Source organism: Chenopodium album, chromosome 15 (genome assembly GCF_948465745.1).
Source record: "Chenopodium album chromosome 15, dcCheAlbu1.1, whole genome shotgun sequence".
NCBI classification, from domain to species: domain Eukaryota; kingdom Viridiplantae; phylum Streptophyta; class Magnoliopsida; order Caryophyllales; family Amaranthaceae; genus Chenopodium; species Chenopodium album.
This window is the reverse complement of record NC_137848.1, coordinates 49,566,771-49,583,882: the sequence shown is the minus strand read 5'-3', so window position 1 is coordinate 49,583,882 and position 17,112 is coordinate 49,566,771. Positions and strand designations below refer to the sequence as shown.

At 30.8% G+C, this 17,112-nt stretch overlaps 1 protein-coding gene across 1 annotated transcript; it reads right to left on the bottom strand.

Moving 5' to 3' along the window:
- Window positions 1–5,529: 5,529 nt before the first annotated feature.
- On the bottom strand, window positions 5,530–7,132 carry LOC145582457 (germin-like protein). The gene is made up of 2 exons (XM_081639452.1): window positions 7,003–7,132; window positions 5,530–6,080 (listed from the first exon to the last, which is right to left on the bottom strand). Exons 1-2 carry the CDS (start codon window positions 7,130–7,132, stop codon window positions 5,530–5,532), a joined length of 681 nt encoding a protein of 226 aa, XP_081495578.1.
- Window positions 7,133–17,112: the final 9,980 nt, after the last annotated feature.

The window sequence follows — 17,112 nt, the reverse complement described above, 5'->3', positions numbered from 1 at the left end:
TCTAAGGAGTATTACAAAGTGGGAATAGTGGATTCTTAAAGAAGGTAAATAGTACAAGGAGGTGTAATATGTAGAAAGGCTTGTGTATGATATGTCTTCTTGTGTTGTGTTGTATTCAATAATTGAATGTCCATGACCTATATTTATAGGTGTAAATGGAGCTTGGAAGAAATGGCCGGAATATTCTAGAAATTCCTCCATCATTCTTGTATCCATAATGTTCTAGAAAATTCACGAACCATGTATTATATTCTAGCTAATAGCTTCCAATGTCAATAATGCTCTAGAACATTCAAGTAGGATATTATTCTAGAGAAATCAAGAGCAAGTAATGACCTTACTTGATTATTCCGTAAGCCTCTAAAATATGCACAATACTCCACCAAAATAATGATCTTATAAAATTTGGGCCATATCCAACATAATCAATATATTGTTTTCATTTCATATTAGTTGAAATGTTTTTACTTTTGACTAATGTTTGTACTTTATCAATTACATGTTTTAAAACATAGTTATGTGGGAGGAGTGAACTATTTTAAAGAGGAAAAAGGGATAGTGGAACTAAAGAAAGTTAAAGAAAGACAAATAGTTGCAACATTACTTGAATATTTTAATAGCAAGTAGAATAAGGAGATGATGAAGACATAAGGAACGAAAATTTGAAAAACTATATAAAATGAATGAGTGGTCATTATAGAAAGAAAACGCATTGTCATACATTATTCTATATTAATAAGTCCACATAGTATTCTTAGAAGAAAAAAAAAAACATATTTAGCTAACCAACCAAATTAGAATTGAACTTACTATCTATACTGGTGAATTCCCTAAGAACCCTTTCATTAAATTAAAGGGCACGAGAACAATATATTTATGCAAGTTTGAGATCAACCTTAAAAATATTTGTTTAGTAAAAATAATTTGAAATTATCATAAACATACTGCTTAACCCGTATACATTAAGAGCCTGTTCACTTCAGCTTAATTTCAGTTCACTTCAGCTCTAATCAGTTCAGTTTAGTTCAGTTCAGCTCCTAATTTCCTTCTCTCATAAAATATTCATTTCAGCTCTATTCAGTTCAGCTCCAATCAGTTCAGTTCAGTTCAGTAAATGTGAACATGCCCTACAAAATGTTTTCCACTAAATACGTTTTACAAAATTGGGGAGCGCGCATACAAAAAACCATAACAAATTCACACAAAATAAATCACAAATAAGAGATTATAATAATATTTATTAATGGATGTAATTCAAACACCTACTTTATTTAATTGTGGGAAACTCAACCATGTGCAATGGGTGGTTCGTGCAGGCGGATGCATGATCCGTATGGTGCATCCGCTCCAAAATTATAAAAAGGCAGAATGTACATGCAGTTATATTCTAATGTACATGGGTATATAAAAATAACATAATGTTCATTTATAATGTACATGGACATATACTTCGTATAAAAGAACATAATGTTCATTTATAATGTACACGAGATTTTTGTGCAACAATTTTGTATATTTTTTTTAAAGAAATTTTTTATATAAGGAATAGATAAATAGTACTGTAATTATTCTTTTTACCATACATTAATTACAAATCATTTTTTTTAAACCAAAAGTTCACTTTCTCTCTCCAAACAAAACATGACAGATAAAAACGAAAGGTAAGACCAGATTCGACATTCATACTTGTTTATTTTGAATTTGAGTGTTTATTTTTTATAAATTTGGCTGAAAATTGTAATTTTTGGTTTTATTAGGAATTAATTTGCGATTTATGTGGTTTTGTTGTTGCAATGAGAAACAAAATGAAGGTCTTGAAGAAGATCGACCAATTAATACATTTTGGAAGAAGAAAGCAAGCAAATAGACAAATTCAAAATAATTTGTAGATCCAAATAATACAATGTACATTAAAATACAATAAAATGTTCTTTTTCATATACTTGCATGATCCAAATAATACAATGTACATTAAACCTGTAAGCAACATTATAACACATATGTTCATTAGAATATAATACAATGTATATTATAATACAGTAAAATGTTTTTTTTTTCATATACTTACATGATCATTTATATCAAATGTACATTATTACTATATGAATAATGTTCTTTAATATTATCATGTTCTTTATTCACTACTACATTTTTGACCTATTGTAACCCCCAAATCCGTTGCATTAGGCGTCAAAATCCGTGACATTAGGCCTAATGCAACGGCTATGTACCATGACATCTGCTGGCGTTGCAAGAGGTCTAATGCAACGACATATTAATGCCACGACATCAATGATCCATTGCGTTAGATTAATAGCTGATGCAACAACAACATTATTGTCGTGGCAATATCTATAATACCTAATGCCACGGTTTCCTATACTTAATGCCACATTGCATATACCCTAATGTCACGGCTCCCTATACCTAATGCCAATAATAATAATAATAATAATAATAATAATAATAATAATATATGAATTATTATTAGCAAAACTAAATATATATATGAATCCACATGTTAATGACAAAATAAATGGAAATTTCATTGATATTAAAAAATCAATAGTACATATACATAATGTTGCACTTAAAAAAATTTACAACTTCAATCATTACTTATAGCTAAACGTGTGTTCACTAAACACATAATTTTGACATTAGTTGAAAGTTTATTATTCTCCTCCTTTAGCCCATTGCTTGATGTAATTAATTATAGTCCCTGCATAGTACATAGAAAGAAAAAAAAAATTACAATTTTTCTCAAGAATTTATGCCTTAAGATTACAAGAAACATTAACCAATTTATAAGGCCACATAAAAATTATTAACCAAGTAACCAACAAAAAAGACCACATATGAAACATTAACTAGCTTATAAATAAAAATCACATTAAAATAAAAAACAATAGCAATTGTAAAAGTCATTAGTCAGCCACTCATGCCTCTGTCTTACATGAAAAATACCAGTAATTCATAAAACATGCCTGGATAAAGAAGACATTAATTATTAATATTACAAATGTTCTTTAGAATTTTTAAAAAAAAATGGATGTTCTTTATAAAATAGCTATATGTTCTTTACAAAACAACTATATGTTCATTACAATACAACTATAGGTGATATTCTTTATAAAATAGCTAGATATTCTTTACAAAATAACTATAAGTTCTTTACTGAACAACTAAATGTTTAATCCACCTTTTTTAAAAAAAAAACGGATGCACGGAGCATCGTGCATTCGCCTCCATGAAAAAATTTTCAACCCACGTGTAAATAAATTAGCGCTTGCCAAAACATGAGTTGTAAATATTTTCAATATAGTGAAAGAAAAACAAAACAGATGCAAAAGATCGACGTAGACTTGTAGAGTATAAATAGAAGTAGAAAAAAAAATTAAACCAAAGACTTTCAAATAACCAATATAAAGAACCTAGAAAAATCACATGCATGATGCCACCATGGAAAAATTTTCAAACCACGTGTAAATAAATTAGCGCTTGTCAAAACATGAGTTGTAAATATTTTCAGTATAGTGAAAGAAAAACAAAACAGATGCAAAAGATCGACGTAGACTTGTAGAGTATAAATAAAAGTAGAAAAAAAACTAAACGAAAGACTTTTAAATAACCAATATAAAGAACCTAGAAAAATCACATGCATGATCACAAGCCATGTATTCTCCGTAATATGGATTGATATGGTGTATTGTATAGAAAAATTTTACGAAAATACATTCACAAAAATAAATAAATTAACTTAATCAACCTATTGCCCATCATCTAGAGCCAACGCACACAATTGACAAGTCAAGGCATAAAATATAAATACTTAATGATGAAACACCTTCACGAAAAACAATCATATATGATCTATAATATATTACGTGATCGTTTTCTCTATCACCTGCCCTTTGTGGCTCCCTAAGCACCAACTTTAATGATGACAATGCGTATATGATCTATAATATTGATAGGAAATAAGGGTGTAATTGTGTTTGATTAATGTGGAACAAATTAATGAAAAATAAGAATGAGAAAAGCAATAAAAAAAAAGATAAAGAAAGAACACAGTACAAGGATTTACGTGGTTCAGTCAAAATAGACCTATATCCATGGGTGGGGATTCGAGAGTTTCTTCACTATAATGGAGAAAGAGCGAGAGAATAATACAAGGAGTCCTAAATGTAATGGCTCACAAGGTATGATCTAATTGATCAACTAAAGGATACTTTTTTAACACAAAGAAACCCTAATAAAAACCCTAAATTGTTTCCCAAGTTTATTCAAATAGCCGTCATAGAAAAGATATAATTTTAGAAAATATTCCATAAATTATCCTAGAAAAACCGAACTACCGAGCTATAGCTCAACAGCTAGCTCATGCCTGCCGCAAGTCCTCATAGGGCCGAGCTATAGCTCACTCGCATAGAGCTATAGCTCACAACCTTTGTGGCAAATTTCCAGCTTCGTTAGGTTTTCCTAAAACGACTATATCTTTCTCGTTTCTTATTATCGGAATTGGGCATATGACCTATCGTTGGAAATCTCTTGAACCAAGCTATCACCTCCAACTTGAATCGGCTCAAAATCACTTGTAGTTTGAGAGATATCTGCATTCAAAGTCTACCCTACTAGATTTCGAGTCATAATCTAACAAATATAAATATAGAATTAAAATATACACTAACCTTAATGATGCTAATTTCGTTTGCTCAATTGGCTAGACTGGTGCTGATAACGTGTTATGAAATAAGAAGAAACATGAGAGATTGAAATACAATTAGCCTATGTATATCTTTATTCAATACGATGGGGGTATATATACATATAATATAACTAGGGTTTGCTTGGATAACAATAAACCCTAGATCTAAAATATTCTGGATGATACAAGAAGGATAATAGGCATCCACCCAATATTTCATAACAATAATAATTTAAAAACATTTATTTTAATGTGCTAATTGAGTTTAAGTTAGGGTATTTTTGTAATTTCACACAAAAATTTTACTCTCTCCGTCCCTTATTTATATGTCTATTTCTCTTTGTTATATGTGTTATAAATGTTTGAAATAGACATATAAATAAGGGACAGAGAAAGTACTAAGTGTAGAAATTTTGGTTTTGTTGCACATAAAGTGTAGTTTTCTTTTTTGGAAAATGTTGCACTTTATTGTTATATATATTAGCGTTGAGTGAGCTACAAGGGCGGGGGATGAGAATCGATCCTAAGATTTCCTAAAGTGTTGAGGGAAGCTCTAACCACTTGACCTATCCCTCACTCTCATAGTGTGATGTATATTACTGAGCCCAAAGGAGTTGTGCTTAATTAGTCCACTTCATAAACTCGCAATTTTACAACTTTATTCAAACAAGAGTAGTTTAGTAGGATATGCTTCATCAAACGACATATGAAACAAAGATCATTACATCACTTGTCTATTATACATGGACAAGCATATACCAAAACACACAAACGTTTTATTATAAAATCAGTCTGAGCTCCAAATTTTTAAAATTAGGGGCTCATTGAAATCTGCGTGACTGAAGGTTCCTTACGATAACAGGACTAAGTTGGAAGGCCCTGCTTAGAACGTCAACTGAGATGGGTGGACTGGCCCCAAATGTAGAAGCGGCGGTTGTAACGACACCCGGGTTTTGGCTGCTGAACGCAGACAGGGCAACAGCAGGAGTACGCCCAATATTGGTTTCAAAATGTATGAGGCCTTGAGGAAACATAAAAACATCTCCTTTGTAAAGTATCTTGGAGAATAACTTGTTATTACCATTTGGTTGGTTGGAGGTTACGAAACCAGCGTAGAAGGTTCCTTCAAGCACTGTAAGGACCTCGGTGGCGCGAGGATGATGGTGGGGAGTGTTAACACCATAAGGTGCGATATCAATCCTAGCCAGAGATATACCAAGGGTGTTTAGACCCGGAAGGTTCTCCGCGGTAACTCGTGTGACATTGGAGCCTACTTGGTTGTCTGTGTTTCCTGGTATATTTAGCCCTTGAAAAAGGAAGTCGTCCACTGTCACCTCCATTGGATTCTTACAAAACAATCCGTTCACAAATACTGTAATAATTAAGAAAATCATACCCCCAAACGAAGTAAGGATCAAATAATATTATCTCTAAAATAATGGAATAGATGTAAAACGGAGTGTAATGTACTCTTAACTTAATCATGTTAATCACCCTTTCATGTATTTACGTTAAGAATTAGTTATAATGTACAAAAATATCAAAACAGTTAAAAGCCATCCATAAACAATTCAAAATCAAAACCCAATACACTAGATTTATTTATGTTATTGTACTTGTAACATTCCCCTTTTTAGTTCTCAATAGACATGTTTTTGCCAAGTAAATTTAATAACATTGATCATATAATAGTAAAAGCTTTACAAAATCTGATATAATAATTTCCGTATTGTTCCAATTTTATCAAATGTCTCCGAAGAGACAAATATGTTATAATAATTCTACAATAATTAAATTAGACATCCAATATATGAATATAATAATATTAGATAGATATGAAATTAATTTTGTTGTTACATACATATATATACTAATATTTTTAAAATTGTGTAAATAAAGAAAATGAAAGAAAAGATCAGGATTATTATACTTTTTCGGTCTTTTATTTTTCAAATATTGCACCAGGGGAAGGTTTACAGATCTATCACAACTCAACTTTCAACCTTAAAAATTTAAAATTATAAGAAATTAATATTATATATATATATATTGAGACCAATTAATCTAACAGCATTTCATAAGACGTTTTTTCATTTCGTCTAAATTATAATACATATGTGGTTGAATAAGAGAGTGTCTAAGAATCGAAAATGCAAGAAGTGCAATATTTTAGGAACAAAAGAGCATGAAAGTATTATGATTAGTAATTAATTAGGTGACATATATGCGTGTTAAAACTTAAAGTTAGTGTTGAATATGATGAAAATAATTTAAAATAAGAGATAGAACATTACATCCATCAATAGGATTATTTACCCCAACGCAGAAATCTTGGAGCTGATTAGGATCAGTTGCATAAGCAACATAGGAAGCAACAACTAGAACACTGATATAAGAGATAATAATATTAGTATTAGGTGACATATTTTTGTGTTGAAGAGTATGAGGTTTAAACAACTTTTTTTTTTTTTTAAGGTTAGAGTAGTTTAATTAAGATAATACATTCCATCCTTTTATAGTGGAAAAAAAATCAATGTTCAAGATTGGTAGTTGGTTGTGGAATTATTCACTTTCATATTTTAGAGCATAATTAAATGTATTGGAATAAACACGATGTGTTTTATTATAAAATAAGTGGTTTATCACTGAGTTGAGTTACCACCTTCTTTTGGTACCTGTAGTTTTCTTTTCTTGTATGAGTATTGTTTCATTAATTCTGATGGGCCTTTTTAAATACAGAAATAGAAGGTGTTATTTTTTTCCCATATTGATTTGACATGCTCGTTGACATTCACGTATATACACGAAGTAAAATCAAGTAGTACTTCATCTACTAGTAAGAATTATTATCTCGCAACTATGAGGTTATGGGATTAATCTTAACCCTCATTAGAGGCAACTTGGGAAAAGAAATTATCTTCTTCTTCTATTCCCTTCCACACTTAGGGGCCTTGCTCGTGTGCTCAGTTCAGGTTGACTTATGAGAAGTTGCAATTTATTTAGTACTCCAATTTTTATTTTTTATTGTAGCACTTCAAGCCTATAATTGACCTATTAATTTTTTTGATTACAACCAACATTTCGATCCATGTATAAGCCAGATACTAAGCGCTATTTTATGATATAACTCTAGTTCGAATAAACGCTTAAATGAAGCCCCTCGATCTCATCGTAGGCAGCAATTTTGTTAGAAGATAACTATCAATATAGCTTTAAATCTTTAACAACTGAAAATAATTGAATTAAACTTGATACAGTATATATTTTACACAAAGCAAGATCAAGGATTTGCTAATTATTACCTTCTTGGTTTTTATTTCAGGTTATATAATTTTGATTTTTGACATTCATGTTACCTAACGCACAACATTAACCATTATTTTAGTTATCTAGGTTTTATGGACCGTAACCAATAATAAAATACCCGACAAAAACTTTTGTATACATCCGGTTTACGCTAATATTAGTATACATCGAGTAGTATAAGGGTAATTTTAAGCCAATTTAGGGTAACTTTTTGCCCTTTTTTTTGGTAATTTTGAACATAATATGTTTTTTTTTAATAAATAGAACAAGAAAATTTTTTATAAGGGTAATAAAATTACTTTCAATCACTAATAATTGAATGTTAGTCATTTAAAATGTGATTCTTTACCAATAAAGCATAGATTGTTTTTATTTGAATTGGGTTGCCTTTATACATACTCCGTATTCATGCAACTTTTATTCATTTTAAAGGTAACTTTAGATCACTTTAAGAGATTTTTATAATTGATGTACAATTAATTATTGTACACCAGATTTTTATAAAATTTTGTGAATACCCGATAGCTCAACCCATGACTTGACCACCCCGTACTCCTTCATGATACATTACACGAACCAAGTTCAGGATTGACCCCATTTGTCAACACAAACAGACATAGACAATCATCCAAACATCACCCTCAGTTTTAGAATATATTATATTATAAGACAGGAGACGATTGGAGTTGGAGGAGAGAGAGTTTGAGAGATGAAGGTTTGTGAATGTTGGGGTGTTGATTAGGGATCGCCATGATTTGCAAACGCATTTGAATCGTAGCAGAGATTTCACTGGTAATCGAGTTAGTATGTTGATTACTATGTCTGTTGGAAGAATTTCCATGAGATTGAAAAGCTAGCTTAGGGTTTCTGATTTCAATTTGGAGGGAAATGAGGGGAGAGTTTGTTTGTGGAGCCGAGCTTTCTCGCAAACTGCTTGATGCTGAGTAAGCTCGACTTAGTCAAAGACTCAAAGTTTGGCTTAAACAAGCTCGACTTGAGTTCGTATTTGACTCGAGATCTTAACAGGTCAACAAACCATACTAAGGGCATGCTTGGATTGGGGGTAAAACATTAAGGGGGTAATAAAAGTCAAACTTGAAAAAACAAAAGTAATCAGAGGTGTTGTTGTGAGAGACATGGTGCTTACAAATGAAATAAACTAGTTGTGCCATGAGGAAAAGAGAGAGGTGGAGGAATTATTACTCTCATAATGAGGGTAATAGTTACCCACCCTCCCCCTAGTGTAACTATTACCCCCAAAATGAGGGTATTAATTCCTCTTTCTTCACCTCACACCATACCATCACTACATAATCTTCTTACAATCACACCATCACTATCTCCTTCTTCCCTATTTTCACATTCATTTTGCTTAGTTTGACTTCTATTACCCCCTTAATATATTACCCCCAATCCAAGCATGCCCTAAAGGAGAAATTACTACATTCAAAAAATATTTTTCATAGTTTAAATGAAGCTAGTAATAACATATCTGGTAGTGTTTGGTAACTACCTTATTTGAGCAAAATTAGCTTATTTGATCAACATTAGCTTATTGGTTATTAAATAAGCTATTTAAAAGTGTTTGGTATTCCACTATATAAGCCCTTTTTCTAAAAGCTCCTTTTAAGAGCTTTTTCAATTAGCTTATTCAATATCTTACGATGAAATAACACTTATACCCCCTTTTAAATTAAAATCCAACTACAATACCTACCCTCACAATTAGCTTGTTGGTCATTTCACATACTCAAACAACTTTAAACAATCAACTATTTATAAAACACCTTTATATAATCGGTTAATAAAATAAGTTAGTTAAATCAGTTAATACAATCAGTTAACCAAGATCTGCTAACACAATTAAGTGTATTTTTCAGCTTTTCACCAAACACAACCTATAATGTAGTTAAAAGGAGAGGGTGAAAAGTCTTAACTTCCAAATAAATCTAGCAATATCTACTTTTTTTTCTTTTTTTTTCCCTTTTCTTTTAACACTGTTCACCATAACAGTCTCTTTCTAATAACCTTAATTTTCAAAACTTTTTGGGAAAAAGATCATAATTTTTGGCAATTTCCCTGAGGTAGAGGATGGCAACTATGATTTCAACGAATAATAATTTTTTAGTCAAACAACAATTTTCATGATATAGACAAGAATACATATTCTATATATTTTTTATTTTTATTTTTATTATTTTTTTAAACGGTAAGGTGGAGACCCATCCTAAATGAGTTTGCTAATATTCAACAACTGACTTTATCTATGAAAGTTTGTGGTACCTGGTTTTTAGTGGACAAAGATTAGTCTTTAAAGGTTCCACTTAAGTGTCTGATAAGACTTATAAACAAAACTTAGAGTTGCCACCTTATTTTTATCCGAATAAGGACGGATTTTAAAACAGTTAATTTTAAGAAATAAAACTAAAAAAAAAATCAACTGCTAACTCTATAAAAATAAATAAGGCACAGGGTTCGGGGTTTAGGTTAAGAGAATCGAACGTCTAGAACTCGTCTTCCCTTTCGTTCTAAGAAACGGGCTCTTACTATTGCGTTGTTAAAAATCAAGTTTTAAGACATGTTAATCACAAAAAAAATAATATAATAATTAATATAAGGTAGGTTTGAGCACCAAAGTTGCACTATATACCGATCATAATGAGATTTTGAATTCACTCACGGATCAAAACCTTCGTAGTTCGGACAGATGCCATGTTTTAAATAACCAATTCCATTAGGTTTTTAATTTGGGTAGTTGACATAAACGTCATTTTTGTAAGTGGGATTTTAGTGGTCTTTGACGGATTCACTCATAAAAGTAAAATGAACCACCTTAGTTGAAGAAAATCACCTCGATTAGTGATCACCAAAAATGTCTTTTGAACAAGAAAATTCAACAAATGCGTCCCAAGACGACTTTTTAGTGGGTCAAGGTATTATTTTGGAGTGAAACTGTAAGGGTTCATTGTATAATCTCACTTTAGGTTTAAAAATACTCAAGGGTAATTTTTGTAAGGTTTTAAGGGCTATGTGTTTAGGCTTAATGGAATTGACCAAATAAAACACGACACCTGTCAAGGCCTTACTTCCAAATAAAAGGGAACAATAAACTATTTAATCATATCCGATTGTCAATTAATCCATCGGGTAATTATAATGGGATATAAGCTTATTTTTATGGAGATGGATAATTGTTACAACCTTATACAACTAAATAATTAATCTTAACCTCATGTTTGGAAATGAGGCCATAACCTTATATTAACTATCATTAATTATTAAAACAAACAAGCAAAGTTATGATTCATTCTTGTGTCGCAAAAGGGTTTGAAATAAGAAGGTTCACAAAATTATAAAAGATTTTAAAGTTTGTTAAAACTTTTATTTCTGAAGTCGTCTTAAAATAAAATTAAAGTCCTTAAGACATCACTTATTTCGAAAGTCATTTTTTAAATAACATTAAAGATTTTTTAAAACAACAACATTTTGAATTAAAGTTTGTTAAAAACTCTTATTTCTAAAGTCATCTTTAAAATAAGATTAAAGATTTTTTAAAACATCTTTTAGAATTAAAGATTGTTAAAAACTCTTATTTCTAAAGTCATCTCTAGATAAAATTAAAGTTACTTAAAACTCTTAATAATTAAAGTTCTATAAGTATAAATACATGATATAGTGTAATATAGGTTCCAGGACACCATTAGTTTCTTAAAAATAAATTAATACAATTAAAAAAAAACAATTAAGAGAAAAACGTGCCTATTTCATCTCTTTGATATTTTGAACTAAAAAAATCATTAAAAATCATAGAAAAATCGAAAAAAATATTGTGAGATACGGTTGGAAAGCTCTTGAAAAGTTTTATCACTTGAGCTAAATAAATGTAACTTCTTCTGGAAGTAAGACTACTAAAAATTGGCCAAATTGCGACCGGCGCAAACGGTCGCAAAAAATAGTTAAAACGGTCGCAATACATAATTGCGACCGTCAACGGTCGCAACATGGCGGTCGTTATTATCATGGTCGCAAAAACAAAATATTACGACCGTTTGGCGGTCGCAGATTTTTAACGGTCGTTTTACCTATTTTCAACGGCCGTTAAAAAAACGGTCGCAAATATTAAAAATTGCGACCGCCTTATGAAACGGTCGCAATTATTGAATTTAGCGACCGCCATAAGCCGTCGCTAAAAGTATTAAAAAAAACAAAAAAAAAAGAAAAAGACCCACCCATCCACCCAAACCAGAACCCACCCAAACCACGCACCACCACTACCCTTCTTAAACAACCACTACCCGCCTCCGCCACCCTCTACCCACCATCACCTTCGCCCACCTTCAACCACCAATACCCACTCCCACCAACTTCCCACCTTTAACCCAGAAAAACAGAAAAAGAAAAAAAAATCACCTACATAATTTTGAACAAAAAGCAAACAAAAATGAAATAAAACATCATTAAACAATCTATGAAATTCGAACACATAAAGAACAAATTCGAGCAAATAAAATGCATAAAAATTATATAAAAAAAATCGAACAAAAATTAAATAAAAAAAATCGAACAAAAATGCACAAAAATTAAACCAAAAAACGAACAAAAATTAAATAAAAAAATCGCCCAATAATTATACCCAAAAAAAATTAAACCCACAACAATTAAACCCACAATTCGAACAAAAAATTTGACAAAAAAATCAAACAAAAAATCTATGAAATTCGAACAAATATAGAACAAATTCGAACAAAATTATGAAAAACTCGAAATAAAACCAAAATCAAAGAAATTCGAACAGAAAAGCAATTAAAAATCGATAACAAAATCAAACAAACATGGATATTCGAACGGAAAACGAATTTCAACCAAAAAATTCGAAAATAAACAAAATTTTCAAAAAAATAAACATACCTTTCATAATATATCTTCCTCTTTAGGTTTATATAGTCAAATTCGACCAAGAAAACTCCAGATCTGGAATTTTTAAGGTCGAATTTGACCATGAAAAACCATAACTCGTTTGTTGAAGAAATCCGAACACCATAATTTGTTTGTCGACGAAAATACGTACACCAAAACTACAGCTCTGAAAAAAATGAAGAAGAAAAAGAGAATGAAGATGGAGGGGCGTGAGAAGCGAACGAAAATGGAGAAGTCAGAAGAAGAAGAAAGGAAATAAAAGAAGTAAGGATAGAGAAGAAAGAGATGGAGGAGCGTGAGAAAGAGAAGTAAGAAGGAAAGAGCAGGAGAGAGAAAAGAAAGAGGAGGGGTGAGCGCGCGTGAGGGAGTGTGAAGTAGATTAGGGTTTGTGAATAAGGTATGCTTTTATACCATATTTTTTTAATTAAAAAAAAGGGTCTTTTACGACCGTCTTTGCCGGTCGCAGATTATGATTATTTACGACCGTCTCTTTGACGGTCGCAGATTATGAAGTTTACGACCGTCAGAGACGGTCGCTGATTTTGACATTTGCGACCGTCTCTTTGACGGTCGCAGATTATGACATTTACGACTGTCTTTGACGGTCGCAAACGATTTATTTTAATTTGGAATTATTTTTATTTGTTCAAACATCCTAGCGACCGTCTAAAAGGCTAAAAACGGTCGTAAAACGGTCGCAAATTTGCGACCGTTGTCAAAGCAGTCGTAATATTGCGACCGCATAAAAAACAGTCGCAAAATATGAATTTTGCGACCGTTTTTCAGACGGTCGTAAAAAAACGGTCGCAATTTAGCCGAATTTTAGTAGTGTAAGGGTTGCTTCATAGTCCATCTTTGGGACCTAGTAAATAACTCTTTACTCTTGAACATCCTTTACACAAACTTTTAATTCCTTAGGTCTTTAAGCTCACTTTAAGAAGGAAATTATTCTTAAAAATATATCTTAGAAAAACACATGAATGTATTAACCTTTCATATTTAAAATGCATTAAAAAGAGATGCCATGCAAAATGCAATTAACCCCCCTCTTTTATAACCTATCACCTCACCAATAGGCTTGGCTTTCTAATGCGGAGTAATGAAAGATTTAGGGCTAATTTAGCACCTAATATCGTCATTACCCCTATTGGTAACATCACATGCAAACAAACACATTAGTTAGCATAATAATGATAATAATAATTAAGGAAATTAAGAAAGGAATAAAGATAATGCCTTGAGCTACATGTAGCAATTTTTTGGATAACCCTTCTTGCTTATCAAGGGCTAAAAGATGATAACTCCTTAATTAAAGTGAAATAAAAGAGACTAAGTGATATTTTTTGGAATTTTGAGATATTAAAAGAAATTAGTGCAAAATAAAGCTAATGAACTTTTTTTTTTATTATTATAGAAAATAAACTTGAAAAATAAAACTAAATCTTGAGAAATAAACTTTTTTTTTTTGGCTTTTAATATAGGCTAGGAATACTTAAGCAATTAAACTAATATTTTTAACAAAGATGAAAATAACAACAATACTTGAACTTGAAATATTTGTGTGTTTTTTTTAGGAATTAAAGATAATAACAATACTTAAATAAAATGACAACTTAATTATATAATGCTTTTTATAAGCTAATAAATTAAAAATAAAGCTAAATTAGAGAGATTTTAACTAAAGCAAAAGATTAGAGGAGAATTTTTTTAGAGAGAATTTTTAGAGAGAGAATTTGTAGGAAATTTTTGGTGTCTTAAAATGAGAAAATTAGGGGCGTATTTATAGGAAAATAAAGGGGTTAAATTGCAAATAAAATATAATTCAAGGATTATTTTTGTAAATATCAAGATTTTGGTAATAATGAGAATCTTGAGATTAAATTCTTTCGTTTTATATGTAACAAACTACTTAATCTGTTTGCAACACTTAAACTGATAAAATAAAGAAAACCGTAATTAAATCAGACTCTAATATTCATGTAATAATATATATATATATATATATATATATATATATATAACCAAGTCATGTCACAACTCAAAAAATACTCACATGGTATACGTATAACAGAGTGCCTAAATTTAGTTAGTGACCATTATACTCACCCAGGTACTAAAACAACACTTATAAATATCTCCCTAAGATGTCACCTCTGAAAGTTATGCAAAGACATTAGGTTACAATACTAGTAGGGTTGGACAAAATATTTTCAGAGCTTATAAAAAAAAAATAAACATAAAAAATAACCCTTGCCCTTATTAGACAATACATTTAAATTTACCAAGAACATCTAACCATACGACAAAATCTTACACATACGAGCATTACAAAAAATGACTCTTACTAAAAGTATAAAGTAAGGTAAATCATATAAAGTCATAAGATTGACGTGTTCAAAGTGAAAATACACCATATGAATCATACAATATCAAGTCACACGACATAAATTATTTAAGGTAGTCAAGAGTAAAATATATTCCCCTGCCCGAATGACCTTTTAAAAAAAGGTGAACTCTTATCTTGCCTTACTCTACTAAAACACAAATTTATGCTTCTCACGGTTGTATAAAAAATAACAGTTACACAAATTAGTTATCGCTTGAGACAGGAAATAAATCATTTCTGACAAGGATAAAGAGGCAAGATCCCTAATTCATGCTTCATCCTCATGGAGGAACAAAAACCCAAAGTGCCTTCCGTGGTCATCCATTGAGAATACTAACAATAACAACTATTTAGGACACTATTGATAACAAGAAACACTATTGAGAGCACTATTTGCCATTATATTCATACAACACATTCCGTGGCCATCCATGAATTACTCACATCCATACTGTCACCATGCTCTTAAATATTAGTGGAGATAGCCAATCTGGAATTTACTGGCTCCGATATAAATTGAGGGAAAATTAAAAAAAACAAAATCATCTTAGCCTGTGGCTCATAGTGGTAAAAAGTGTACATCAAAGGGCTCTTTTAATATTACAATGTATGGTACTTTTATATAGGTAAGGCAAACTTATTGCAGGAAAGGGAATATTTGTCATTTCCCTACCTTGGTTGGGCATGAATCTTTGGAGTAGTGGACTTTATAGGTAAGCTGGCCATGTAATGGAGTGTTACACAAATCGTAAAAATCACTAAAAGTACTCTAACACTCTAAGTGAACATACGAATATACTTATCATACTCTAAAGGAGTAAATGATTCTTGGTTATAAAGAAAATGACATATTCCTCTGGCGAGACAAAAAATATTGTACTTTATACTATACGATTATTATACATATACATATAAAAATACGATATAAAATACCCACTTTTACTATATAAAAAGAAAATTACCCTTATCCAAAATCTCCATTCACCACTTTTTTTTTTATCTTCTTTCATCTCCCTCCTTACCCGAAAAAACCAAACAAAAATCACCATTAATTTCGGCCACCATGTTTCAAGATAACCAGGAAGATCAGCCTGTCTTCACCTTTGAGGAAGATATGAGGATGATACGAGTGTACTTCATGTACATTGTGGGGCTAGTGGTCCTCCTAATGGCTGTATTAGTTTACCTGCTAATCCACAAGTAAAGCCCGAAAATTACTCAGTGGAGCAAGGTAAAAATACATGTGATGTTAGTTGTACTTCAATATTTTGTAATTTAGTAGCTTAGAAGTACAAATTGTAACATGTATTTTGGAAATTATGAATAAAAATCGTTATTATTATTCGTTTTCTTTGTTTTAAATAATTAAAAAAAAAAGTCATTAAGTTTATAAAAATATTTAGCAAAATAATGATAATTATTTGCAAAAACAATAAAGATAATAATAGTGATAATTACGAAAGTAGGATCAAAATTTGATGTCTATAAAGTCGCAGAATTAGCCAACTATTTATTCTAAGTTCTAACCTCCTATCTCTCCATATAAATTTATTGTCTACAATACGTTGATACCTTTTCAAATCTACATTATTCGTCAAACTTATACTCTTCCGATCTCCGTTTAATTAGAGGAGCTTGTAAACGAGAAGCACCAAAGACCTTCCTCGTTGACTTCCTGATTAGGCCCCGTTCACTTCTCCTTATGTTTGTTGAACTGAAATTATTTTTACTGAACCAAAATTATATTTGCTGAACTTAAATTATTTTTGTTGAACTTAAATTATTTTTACTGATT